General features: G+C 48.3%; 2 protein-coding genes across 4 annotated transcripts in view; both read left to right on the forward strand.

Moving 5' to 3' along the window:
* The window catches only part of LOC125629384 (scavenger receptor cysteine-rich domain-containing protein DMBT1), a 90707-nt gene that overhangs the window by 72776 nt on the left and 5041 nt on the right, over positions 1 to 12890 (forward strand). The window lies entirely within an intron of this gene.
* On the forward strand, positions 6453 to 12867 carry LOC142069895 (uncharacterized). Its single transcript, XM_075122650.1, has 3 exons — positions 6453 to 7352; positions 7741 to 8200; positions 12843 to 12867. Exons 1-3 carry the CDS (start codon positions 6773 to 6775, stop codon positions 12865 to 12867), a joined length of 1065 nt encoding a protein of 354 aa, XP_074978751.1. The 5' UTR covers positions 6453 to 6772.

The following is a 12890-nucleotide window of genomic DNA, read 5'->3' on the forward strand; positions in this document are numbered from 1 at the left end:
ACGGATGGAACTATTCTCCAGGCATTTCTCGAGTTCTTTTTTTAATCCTGGCAAATAATGCATTTTAAAAATCTTGGCCTACTAGGAAACATATTTATATAAGTTTCCATTCCCAGTCACAAACATTCCACTATTCTATCAGGAGGATGTTAAAATAGAAGCTATGTAAGTTAGGTAGTTTAAAATCAGCAAGTCCAGGTAATTTGCATCCAAGGATTTTAAAACAGCCGAGGAAGGAGCATGCTGGACCATTAATATTTATTTTCAATAAGTCTTTGAGAGCTAGGAAAGCTCCAGCAGCCTGGAAGAAAGCTAATGTTATTCCATTTTTTTAAAAGGGTAAAAGGGATAACTCAGCTAATTACAGGCCTGTCAGCCTGACATCAATCCCAAGCAAGACAATGGAGGGACTGATATGGGAGTAGAACAATAAAGAATTAAGGGAGGGTAATGTAATTGATGGAAATGAACGTGGGTTTAATGGAAAATAGATCTTGTCAAACTAACTTGATATCTTTTTTTGATGAGATTACCAGTTTGGTTGATAAAGGTAATAGTGTGGATGAAATAGACTTAGACTTCTGTAAGGTACCGCAAAACATTTTGATTGAAAAGCTAGAACAGTATAAAATTAACATGGCAGGGAGTGCTTCTTCGGTCTATGTTATTTAACATTTTTATCAATGACTTGGAAAAAATATAAAATCATAGGTGTTAAAGTTTGCAGATGATACAAAAATTGGGGGAGGACAGGTCACTGATTCAGAGTGAACATGGTAAGCTAGGTGCAAGCAAACAATATGCATTTTGACATGGCTAAATGTAAATATCTACATCTAGCAACAAAGAATGCAGATCATGTTTACATGGTGGGGGATTATATCCTGAGAAACAGTGGATCAGAAACAGATTTCCAGGTCGTGGTGGACAATCAGCTGGACATGAGCTTTCACTGAGACTCTGTGGTCAAAAGGGCTATGCAATCCTGGGATGTATTAAGAGAGGAATCATGAGCAGGAGTATAGAGGATATTTTGCCTATATTTGGCACTGCTGTGGCCATTGCAGGAATACTGTATTCAGTTCTGGTGCCCACAATCCAGGAAGGATGTTGATAAATTGGAGAGGGTTGTAGAAGAGCCATAAGAATGATTAAAGGATAAGAAAACCTGCCTTACAGTAATTGGCTCAAGGAGCTCAGTCTATTAACAAAGAAGGGTAAGAGGTGACTTGATCACAGTCCACAAAAATCAACCCAGGGAACAAATATTTAATAATGGGCTCTTCAGTCTAGTAGAGAAAGGTAGAACAAGATCCAATGGCTGGAAGCTGAAGCTAGACAAATTCAGAGTGGAAATGAAGCATACATTTAGAATAATGAGGGTAATTAACTACTGACAATTTACCACGGGTTGTGGTGGATTCTCCATCGCTGGCAATTGTTGAGTCAAGAATGGATGTTTCTGTAAAAGCTCTGCTCTAGGAATTATTTAGGGAGAAGTTCTCTGCTCTGTACTGGAGATCAGACTAGATGATCACAAAGGTACGTTCTAGCCTTGGAGTCAATGAACCTATGATCCTCTGCCCTGCTATGGCACAATGGGGCACTGTGTAATCACAGGCCTCACTGGCTGGATATGGTGTCAAATTGAGCCCGTAGCCAATTACATGGACTAGAAACGAGGGTCACTTTGTCCAGAGTAGGTCTGGTATCGCCCATTGTTGTGGCCAATTTGCATCTTAGCTAATTAATCCCGAATGTTCTCCGGGAGCTATGATTGGGCTTAGGCTGCTTCCTCACTTCGTGTTTTAAACAGCTGGGCCATATTTCCCTGTCCTATTTCTCAGCTGCCTGGCCCTACCCAAGAGGTGGCTTCATTTCAGTGGTGAGGAGAGATCCTGTTCTCCTATTCTCATGCAGTCTCGGTGGGTGGAGCCTGTTCAGACTAACAGAGTTTAAGGCTGGAAGGGAGCGTTTTGAGCACTGAGTCAGGCCATCGGCAAAACATGGTGAGAGAATCTCTCGAGCCAAGGGCACAACTCAACCTATCCTGAAGGATGATCCCTCACTTTCACAGACCTTGGGAGACAGGCCAGTCCTCGCTTACAAACAGCAAATACTCACCAGCAGCTACACACCACACAACAAAAACACTAACCCAGGAATCAATCCCTGCAACAAACCCTGTTGCCAACTCTGTCTGCATAGTTATTCAAGGGACACCATCATAGGACCTAACCACATCAGCCATACCATCAGGGGCTCGTTCACCTGCACATCTACCAATGTGATATATGCCATCATGTACCAGCAATGCCCCTCTGCGAAGTACATTGGCCAGACCAGACAGTTTCTATGCAAAAGACTAAATGGGCACAAATCAGACATAAAAAATTGTAACATTCAAAAACCAGTAGGAGAACACTTCAATCTCCCTGGACACTCAATAACAGATTAAAAGTGGCAATTTTTCAACAAAAAAACTTCAAAAACAAAATCCAACGAGAAATTGAAGAACTGGAATTAATTTGCAAACTGGATACCATCAAATTAGGCCTGAATAAAAACTGGGAGTGGATGGGTCACTACAAAAAGTAATTTTCCCTCTGCTGATACTCACGCCTTCTTGTCAGCTGTTGGAAATGGGCCACCTTGTTTACATTGGCCTTGTTAGCACTACAAAAGTAATTTTCCCTCCCTTGGTATTCGCCCCTTCTTGTCAACTGTTGAGACTAGGCCACTTCCACCTTAATTGAATTGGCTTGTTAGAACTGACCCCCACTTGGTAAGGCAACTCCCATCTTTTCATGTGTTAGAATATATATTCTGCTTACTGTATTTTTCACTTAAGGCATCTGATGAAATGGGTTTTAGCCCATGAAAGCTTATGCCCAGATAAATTCATTAGTCTCTAAGGTGCCACAAGGACTCCTTGTTGTTTTCACAGATACAGACTAACACAGCTACTGCTCTGGAACTTTTGAGTTACCACAGATTTTTAAGAAAGATGCCCAGTCTTCTTCTTCCTGTGTAGACTTAAAGTGCCAGAGGATCTTACATGTCTCTAGATACATTGTTCCAGTAATTAATTAAACTCACTGGTATCAATGCCCTGATATTTCTGAATATATCTAGCGTCAGTCACTGGATCTCATTCTGTTTTTGTCTGCTGGATTCGAGAGCCCTCTGTGCCTAAAATCTCATCCCCCGAAAGGTACTGAGAGAGTGTAATCAAGTCACCTCTTAACTTTCTCTTGATTAAACTAAATAGACAGAGTGTCTTATGTTTTTCATTGTGATGCAGGTTTTCCAGACCTCAGACCCTACTTGGTACTCTTTTCTGAACTGTTTCCAGTTGGTCACCATCCCATTTAAAGAGTAGACAGCAGAGCTGGATACAATATCCAGTAACGGTCTCACTAATGCTGTGTACGGAGGTGATACCACTTTCCTGATCGTACTCAACATCATTCTCCAATTTATACATTCTCAGATTGCGGTGGCCCTCCTAGCTACAGCACCGAGCAGAGAGCTCATGTTCAGTTGGTTTCTACCATGACCACTACATTCTTTGCGGAGTCATTCCTTTCCACATTACAGCCCCCTGTACTGTACATGTGACCTACATTCTTTGGCCTATATCCCAAAAGGGAGCCTTGAAGACATGGGCCTTTGTTCCTAGGTGTGTGACCTCACACTTGTCTGTACTTAAATACATGTTGTTCAAATGAGTCCATCTTACAAAGTGACCCAGTTTGCTGTGTAGAAAGGACCTGGCCTCATCATTATTTACCGCTCCACTAGTCTGTGTGTCTCTTGCAGACTTTACCAACAATGAATTGATATGCTCTTCTAGATCACTGATAAAGATATTGAATAGCACTGGATCAAGACCACCTCCCTGTGAGACCCCCACCAGAAACACCCCCTGTGGGATGACAATTCCCCATTTACAATTATTTTTGAGAGCCACTTTTTAATCCATTTGATCTGGGCTATGTTGGTTCTGCATAGTGTTAATGTTTCTTATCAGAATGTCAGACTCCTTACAGAATTTAAGTATGTGCAGCCTTCTGGCAGGTGGAGCCGGCAGCAAGGGTCAGGGTCCATACAAAACAGAAGAAACAAAACAAAGCAAAACAGAACCGGCTCAAGCCCCCACCCACTGATCTGGGAAAATTAAACACCACCTCGGGCGCCTCGCAGAGGCGATAGTATGATGATAGTTACTCCTTTTTGATCGGAGCAGTTAGCTAATTTTCAGGATCAAGTGGGTTGTTTCTGATAGAAGGGGAGATTGAAGATGCTGTAGCTAAGCGGGCAAACGTGATCCTGTGATGTATAAGTGGAGGAATATCAAGTAAGAGGAGGGAGACGGTTATTAACATTGCTGGATTTCTGCAACGCAGTCCTGGTTATGTACAAAGCATGTACAAAGTCCCGTCTCGCTGAACACAGCAGAAAATCAAACAAAGGGGGAGAGTTTCGTTGCTCACAGTTCAAAGTCTCTCTCAGCTCACCCTGACCCAAAGCTCTTAGCATGTTTCAGAAGGTCACATGATCAGCGATTCTCTGGCTGTGTCTGGGCTTCTTTGTGCCTTTTCTGCGTCATTCTCTGTAACTTAAGACTCAGATAAAGATCCAGCATCAGCCCCATCTGTTGGTATTGGTGCTGTCTGCACTGATCACTAGAGCTTTCCCCTCCCCACTGCCAGTTAAATGAGAATTTAAAACAATAACTCCTAGGAACCCAGGTACTCTGCCATCCACACAGGTTTCCTTGTCAGTCTGCCTGCTCGAGTCCTGTATTCGCTCATGGAGACATCAGTCATAGCTGGACCTAGATTATCAGTGAGTTCAGGGCTCATGCCCTCTCGGTGAGGCCTATCTGTTGTGGAACTGGCTGTCTGTAGAAGATGGCAGTGTGCTGAGGTAAGCTGCATGCTCTTGCTTTTGGTATCAGCAAGGATAAGGTTGTTCAGCTGTTAATGACCATGTAAAGTCCCCTCCAAAAAGGACTACGTTTGGGATTGTTTTCTAGGAGGCTTTTTCCAGGCGTGTAGCCGCTGCTGCACCTTCTGTCCTTCCTGCACAGGCATTCCATTCTCCTCTCTCATGGCATCTCGTGTCTGCCACGCTCCCTTCCGGCTCCTCTTTTCCTCCACCTGCTGGAATGCTGTCCTCAGGCCACTGAGACAAGGCCAGGGTTATGCTACACAATTACTTCAGTATAACTACGTTGCTCAGGGCTGTGAAAAATCCTCACCCCTGAGTGACGTAGCTATACAGACCTCAACTGCCCATGTAGAAGGTGCTACGTTAGCAGGACAGCATCTCCCATGGGCATACCTACTGCCTCTCATGGAGATAGTAAATGTGACAAAGTGGGAATGTTCTTAATGTTTTCTCTGAATATTGTGGGGGTGCCTCAGTTTCCCCTATGCAGTTCTTAAGTATCTAGGTGGTGGGATAAGGGTGTATGATCGTTGCAGAGCCCTAGAGGGCAGGTGTGTGCAGGGGCCTGGACACAGAGAACGGCTGACACCCTGTTTCTGGCAGCTGATGGCCTGGCCCTTCCCCCCTGCAAAGTGAGAGCTAAAGTGTTGGGGAAAAAAAAAAAGGAATCAGGTGATCTCCTGGCCCAGGAAAGGAACAAAGCCCAGAGGAGGAGGGGCTGGAGGGTGAGTCAGTTTGGGACTGGCTGGGGACATGGAGTGAAGTGCAGACGGGGTTGTCTGGCTCACTGCCCTCCCCCCCCCAAAATGGACCCAGCTGAGGGGTCCTGTTCTCTGTACCTACTTTAGCTCTCACTTTGCAGGGGGGAAGGGCCAGGCCATCAGCTGCCAGAAACAGGGTGTCAGCCGTTCTCTGTCATCTAATAAACCTCTCTTTTACTGGCTGGCTGAGAGTCACGTCTGACTGCGGAGTTGGGAGGCAGGACCCTCTGGCTTCCCCAGGACCCTGCCTGGGTGGACTCGCTGTGGGAAGTGCACGGAGGGGCAGAGGATGCTGAATGCTCTGAGGTCAGACCCAGGAAAGTGGAAGCTGTGTGAGCTTTTTGCCCTGCAGACAGGCTGCTCACAGAAAGGAGACTTCCCCAGAGTCCTGCCTGGCTTCGTAGGGAGCAGTTCCAGAGCATCGCCCGGGGACTCTGATAGTAAGCCGAACAGAGAGCTCGCCCCTCGGCTGAGAGCGGTGGTTTTCAGTCTGTGGCCCGCTGGCCCTGGGTGTTTGCAGACTATGCCTAAGGGGTCAACAAAAGGTTGTTGTTACCACAGAACTGTGGTTTTCAGCCTGTGATCCATGAATGCTTGATGGTCCACAATCTAGGTCTGAGATTTCCAAAGGGGTCCCCACCTCCATTTGAAATTTTTTCAGGGTCCACAAATGAAAAAAGGTGGAAAACCCCTGGCTAAGCCCTGGTCTACACTAGGACTTTAGATCGAATTTAGCAGCGTTAAATCGATTTAAACCTGCACCCGTCCACACAATGAAGCCCTTTATTTCGACTTAAAGGGCTCTTAAAATCGATTTCCTTACTCCACCCCTGACAAGTGGATTAGCGCTTAAATCGACGTTGCCGGCTCGAATTTGGGGTACTGTGGACACAATTCGATGGTATTGGCCTCCGGGAGCTATCCCAGAGTGCTCCATTCTGACCGCTCTGGACAGCGCTCTCAACTCAGATGCACTGGCCAGGTAGACAGGAAAAGAACCGCGAACTTTTGAATCTCATTTCCTGTTTGGCCAGCGTGGCAAGCTGCAGGTGACCATGCAGAGCTCATCAGCAGAGGTGACCATGATGGAGTCCCAGAATCGCAAAAGAGCTCCAGCATGGACTGAACGGGAGGTATGGGATCTGATCGCTGTTTGGGGAGAGGAATCCGTGCTATCAGAACTCCGTTCCAGTTTTCGAAATGCCAAAACCTTTCTGAAAATCTCCCAGGGCATGAAGGACAGAGGCCATAACAGGGACCCGAAGCAGTGCCGCGTGAAACTGAAGGAGCTGAGGCAAGCCTACCAGAAAACCAGAGAGGCGAACGGCCGCTCTGGGTCAGAGCCCCAAACATGCCGCTTCTATGATGAGCTGCATGCCATTTTAGGGGGTTCAGCCACCACTACCCCAGCCGTGTTGTTTGACTCCTTCAATGGAGATGGAGGCAATACAGAAGTAGGTTTTGGGGACGAAGAAGATGATGATGAGGAGGTTGTAGATAGCTCACAGCAAGCAAGCGGAGAAACCGGTTTTCCCGACAGCCAGGAACTGTTTCTCACCCTAGACCTGGAGCCAGTACCCCCCGAACCCACCCAAGGCTGCCTCCTGGACTCAGCAGGCGGAGAAGGGACCTCTGGTGAGTGTACCTTTTAAAATGCTATACATGGTTTAAAAGCAAGCATGTGAAAGGATTACTTTGCCCTGGCATTTGCGGTTCTGCCTTTGCAAAAGGTTTCTGGGGAGGGCAGCCTTATTTCGTCCTTCATGGTAGGACACTTTACCACTCCAGGCCAGCAACACGTACTGGGGAATCACTGTAGAACAAAGCATTGCAGTGTATGTTTGCTGGCATTCAACCAAAATCCGTTCACGCGGTGGGAGGAGGCAAAATGCGACCTTGTAACGAAAGCACATGTGCTATGTATGTAATGTTAACTTTCAAGGTTTACCCTGAAAGAGTGTAGCCACTGTTTTATAAAATGTGTCTTTTTAAATACCGCTGTCCCTTTTTTTTTCTCCACCAGCTGCATGTGTTTCAATGATCACAGGATCTTCTCCTTCCCAGAGGCTAGTGAAGCTTAGAAAGAAAAAAAACCGCACTCGCGATGAAATGTTCTCCGAGCTCATGCTGTCCTCCCACACTGACAGAGCACAGACGAATGCGTGGAGGCAAATAATGTCAGAGTGCAGGAAAGCACAAAATGACCGGGAGGAGAGGTGGAGGGCTGAAGAGAGTAAGTGGCGGGCTGAAGAGAGTAAGTGGCGGGCTGAAGACAGGGCTGAAGCTCAAAGGTGGCGGCAGCGTGATGAGAGGAGGCAGGATTCAATGCTGAGGCTGCTGCAGGACCAAACCAGTATGCTCCAGTGTATGGTTGAGCTGCAGCAAAGGCAGCTGGAGCACAGACTGCCACTGCAGCCCCTCTGTAACCAACCGCCCTCCTCCCCAAGTTCCATAGCCTCCACACCCAGACGCCCAAGAACACGGTGGGGAGGCCTCCGGCCAACCAGCCATTCCCCCACAGAGGATTGCCCAAAAAAAAGAAGGCTGTCATTCAATAAATTTTAAAGTTGTAAACTTTTAAAGTGCTGTGCTTAAAGTGCTGTGTGGCATTTTCCTTCCCTCCTCCACCACCCCTCCTGGGATACCTTGGTAGTCATCCCCCTATTTGTGTGATGAATGAATAACGAATGCATGACTGTGAAGCAGCAATGACTTTATTGGCTCTGCAAGCAATGATTAAAGGGAGGAGGGGAGGGTGGTTAGCTTACAGGGAAGTAGAGTGAACCAAGGGGCGGGGGGGTTCATCAAGGAGAAACAAACAGAACTTTCACACTGTAGCCTGGCCAGTCATGAAACTGTTTTTCAAAGCTTCTCTGATGCGTACCGCGCCCTCCTGTGCTCTTCTAACCGCCCTGGTGTCTGGCTGCGCGTAACCAGCAGCCAGGCGATTTGCCTCAACCTCCCACCCCGCCATAAACGTCTCCCCCTTACTCTCACAGATATTGTGGAGCACACAGCAAGCAGTAATAACAGTGGGAATATTGGTTTCGCTGAGGTCTAAGCGAGTCAATAAATTGCGCCAGCGCGCCTTTAAACGTCCAAATGCACATTCTACCACCATTCTGCACTTGCTCAGCCTGTAGTTGAACAGCTCCTGACCACTGTCCAGGCTGCCTGTGTACGGCTTCATGAGCCATGGCATTAAGGGGTAGGCTGGGTCCCCAAGGATACATATAGGCATTTCAACATCCCCAACAGTTATTTTCTGGTCTGGGAATAAAGTCCCTTCCTGCAGCTTTTGAAACAGACCAGAGTTCCTGAAGATGCGAGCATCATGCACCTTTCCCGGCCATCCCACGTTGATGTTGGTGAAACGTCCCTTGTGATCCACCAGAGCTTGCAGCACTATCGAAAAGTACCCCTTGCGGTTTATGTACTCGGCGGCTTGGTGCTCCGGTGCCAAGATAGGGATATGGGTTCCATCTATAGCCCCACCACAGTTAGGGAATCCCATTGCAGCAAAGCCATCCACTATGACCTGCACATTTCCCAGGGTCACTACCCTTGATATCAGCAGATCTTTGATTGCGTGGGCTACTTGCATCACAGCAGCCCCCACAGTAGATTTGCCCACTCCAAATTGATTCCCAACTGACCGGTAGCTGTCTGGCGTTGCAAGCTTCCACAGGGCTATCGCCACTCGCTTCTCAACTGTGAGGGCTGCTCTCATCTTGGTATTCATGCGCTTCAGGACAGGGGAAAGCAAGTCACAAAGTTCCATGAAAGTGCCCTTACGCATGCGAAAGTTTCGTAGCCACTGGGAATCGTCCCAGACCTGCAACACTATGCGGTCCCACCAGTCTGTGCTTGTTTCCCGAGCCCAGAATCGGCGTTCCACAGCATGAACCTGCCCCATTAGCACCATGATGCATGCATTGTCAGGGCCCATGCTTTCAGAGAAATCTGTGTCCATGTCCTGATCACTCACGGGACCGCGCTGACGTCGCCTCCTCGCCCGGTATCGCGTTGCCATGTTCTGGTGCTGCATATACTGCTGAATAATGCGTGTGGTGGTTAATGTGCTCCTAATTGCCAAAGTGAGCTGAGCGGGCTCCATGCTTGCCGTGGTATGGCGTCCGCACAGAAAAAAGGCGCGGAACGATTGTCTGCCGTTGCTCTGACGGAGGGAGGGGCGACTGACGACACGGCTTACAGGGTTGGCTTCAGGGAGCTAAAATCAACAAAGGGGGTGCCTGTACATCAAGGAGTATTTCAGGCAGGACTGCACGGAGGGTTCCAATAAGAAATGGTGCACCTAAGTTATCGTTGTTATTGGAACAAGGAGGTTAGCCTGGCCTCTGATTGATACATGGCTAGATTTACCTCGCTGCACCTTCTCTGTGAGTGACTGCAGTGTGACCTAGAGGAATGAGTCCCCTAGACAGGGGAGGAGGCAAATGAGTACAAAACAAATCTGGTCTATTTCTTGTTTTGACCCACTCCATCTATCTTTTACATCTTTGGCTGGCAGCAGACGGTGCAGAAGGACTGCATGCCATCCACATCTCATGGCTGCTCGGCAGAAGATGGTACAGTACGCCTGCTAGCCATCCCCATCTCTTGCCTGCCTGGCAGAAGATGGTGCAATACGACTGCTAGCAATCCTCATCTCTTGCCTGCCTGGCAGAAGATGGTACAGTACGACTGCTAGCAGTCCGTATCGCCTGCCTGCTCACCATAAGACGGTTCAATAGGACTGACTGCAGGACTAAAGAGAATGACCTGGTCAAGTCACTCCAAATGTAGTCCCTGCGCCCATGTCTGCCCAGGCGCTCCCAGCCGACGCGGCCAGGAGCACCTCGGACACGATGAGGACGACTACCAGTCGTATTGCACCGTCTGCTGCCAGAAGGCAAGGGGTTACTGCTACTGTGCAGCAAAGCCGTACCGCGTCTGCCAGCACCCAGGAGACATAGGGTGACGGTTACCTGAGCGGGCTCCATGCTTGCTGTGGTATGGCGTCTGCACAGGTAACTCAGGAAAAAAGGCGCGAAATGATTGTCTGCCCTTGCTTTCACGGGGGGAGGGAGGGAACGGGAGGCTGACGATATGTACCCAGAACCACCCGCGACAATGTTTTAGCCCCATCAGGCATTGGGATCTCAACCCAGAATTCCAATGGGCAGCGGAGACTGCGGGAACTGTGGGATAGCTACCCACAGTGCAACGCTCCGGAAGTCGACGCTTGCCTCGGTACTGTGGAAGCGCTCCGCCGAGTTAATGCACTTAATGCACTTAGAGCATTTTCTGTGGGGACACACACACTCGAATTTATAAAACCGATTTCTAAAAAACCGACTTCTATAAATTCGACCTTATTCCGTAGTGTAGACATACCCTTAGAGCATCCTCATCAGGAGCACCACAGCCGTGCAGCTACAGTGGTGCAGCTGCAAGTTTGTAGTGTCGACCTGCCCTAAGACTCCACCGTATCTCTGACCTGTGTAGGAGCAGGGAGCCTGGCCAGTTCTTACTACCTGAACATCAAGTCACTAGGAAGCCTGGTAGGAAGTGGCCCAGGGCAGGGACTAGCTATATTCCAGTGGGAAGTTGGCATGTTTCAGTTGAAGCCCCGCTGACTCAGTGGCAGAATGCTCCACCACTGTTAGGGCCCTAGACTGGGACCCAGCAGAGCCTGGTGGGCCCGAGTCCCCCTGCTTCCTCTCAGGGGGTGGCAGCTCATTGGCTCTGGCTGCAAAGCCTTAGTCCCCTGTGGATAAGGGCAACTCTGCTGATTCTGGCCATTGGGCCACACAGCCCTGAGGGAGAGGGCATCCATATCAACCCTTACCATTAGGTCCTCTACCCCTGAGGACAAGGGTAGCCAAATTGACTCTGACCACTAGGCCATACAGTCCTGGAGACAGAGCCAATCATATCAACTCTAGCCATTTGGCCTCACGAATGTGAGGCAGAGGGTAGTTCAGAGGATGGGGTTCCCTCACCCCCATCACAGGTGACTTGATCACAGTCTATAAGTACCTATTGTGGCAAGATAGCCAATTTTAGTTTGGTGGGTCCTGTGCTTTTCTTGGCAGGGAGCTAAGATGCCACCCTTTGCCCCTGCTCTGGGGTGCTGAGGGCCCTGGGAAGGTGGTAGAGGAGGGAAGCGGTCTGGGTTTGCTCCTTGCTCTGAGTCCCAGCCCCTTTCAACCACTGTGGGTTTCTTACTCTCATCTCCCTTAGATGGGGTTACCCTCAGACGCTGGGCGGACAGGGTCTTCCTTCCTCCTATTCTCAGGTCTCTCAACACACCTCCAAGCTCCAGTCCTTCCTCTTTCCTCCTTTATCTGCCTGATGTAGGGGGTTTTATTAGGTTCCTAACAGGGCCTTAATTGACTGCAGGTGCGCCAATTAACCTGCAGCCACCTTCCCTAGTCTACAGGGAACCACGCCGTAAGTAGCCTTGAGCTTATATGTCTAGCACTGCACCCTGGCCCTCCTGTATCACACTATATAGGGAACAAACTGTCTAGCTGAGAAGGGTATAGTACAATCCAATGGCTGGAAGTTGAAGCTGGACAAATTCAGACTGGAAATAAGGTGTACGTGAGAGTAATTAAGCATTGGAACAATTTTCCAAGGGTTGTGGTGGATTCTCTATTGCTGGCAATTTTTGAATCAAGATTGGACATTTTTCTAAACTATCTGCTCTAGGAATTATTTCATGGCAGTTTGGTCTTGTGCGATTAGAAAGTTGGCAACCCTGCCCTGTTGCCATGTCTCCATGGGAACAGTGTTCCCTACACTTTCCACTGCTGAGCGCTCACTAACTGTAAAGCAAGTCAGGGTGCTATCCCCCCTCTGCTCTTCCTAAATGAGGAATGTTGCCTGTTTGTTGCATTAGCCATAGTGGGGCCTTGATGGGTGTTTCTGGGAAGAGGAGAAATTAATTACACAAATCAGGTGTTTCTTTGGTGTGATCTGGTTTATTTACAAAGTTCTGTTTCCCTAAACACAGTAGAGACCAGCAACAGCTGGCAGTTTCCTTGCTCTCAATTTCCAGAGTCTGCCTCTCCAGCCAGTCCTGTGTCTCAAGGCGCTATGTTCCCTGTGTCACTACAGATCAGATGCACAGAAACCTCCCTAAGTCTTTATTCCCTTGGGGTATTT

This window comes from Caretta caretta, chromosome 23, assembly GCF_965140235.1.
Source record: "Caretta caretta isolate rCarCar2 chromosome 23, rCarCar1.hap1, whole genome shotgun sequence".
Lineage (NCBI taxonomy): Eukaryota > Metazoa > Chordata > Testudines > Cheloniidae > Caretta > Caretta caretta.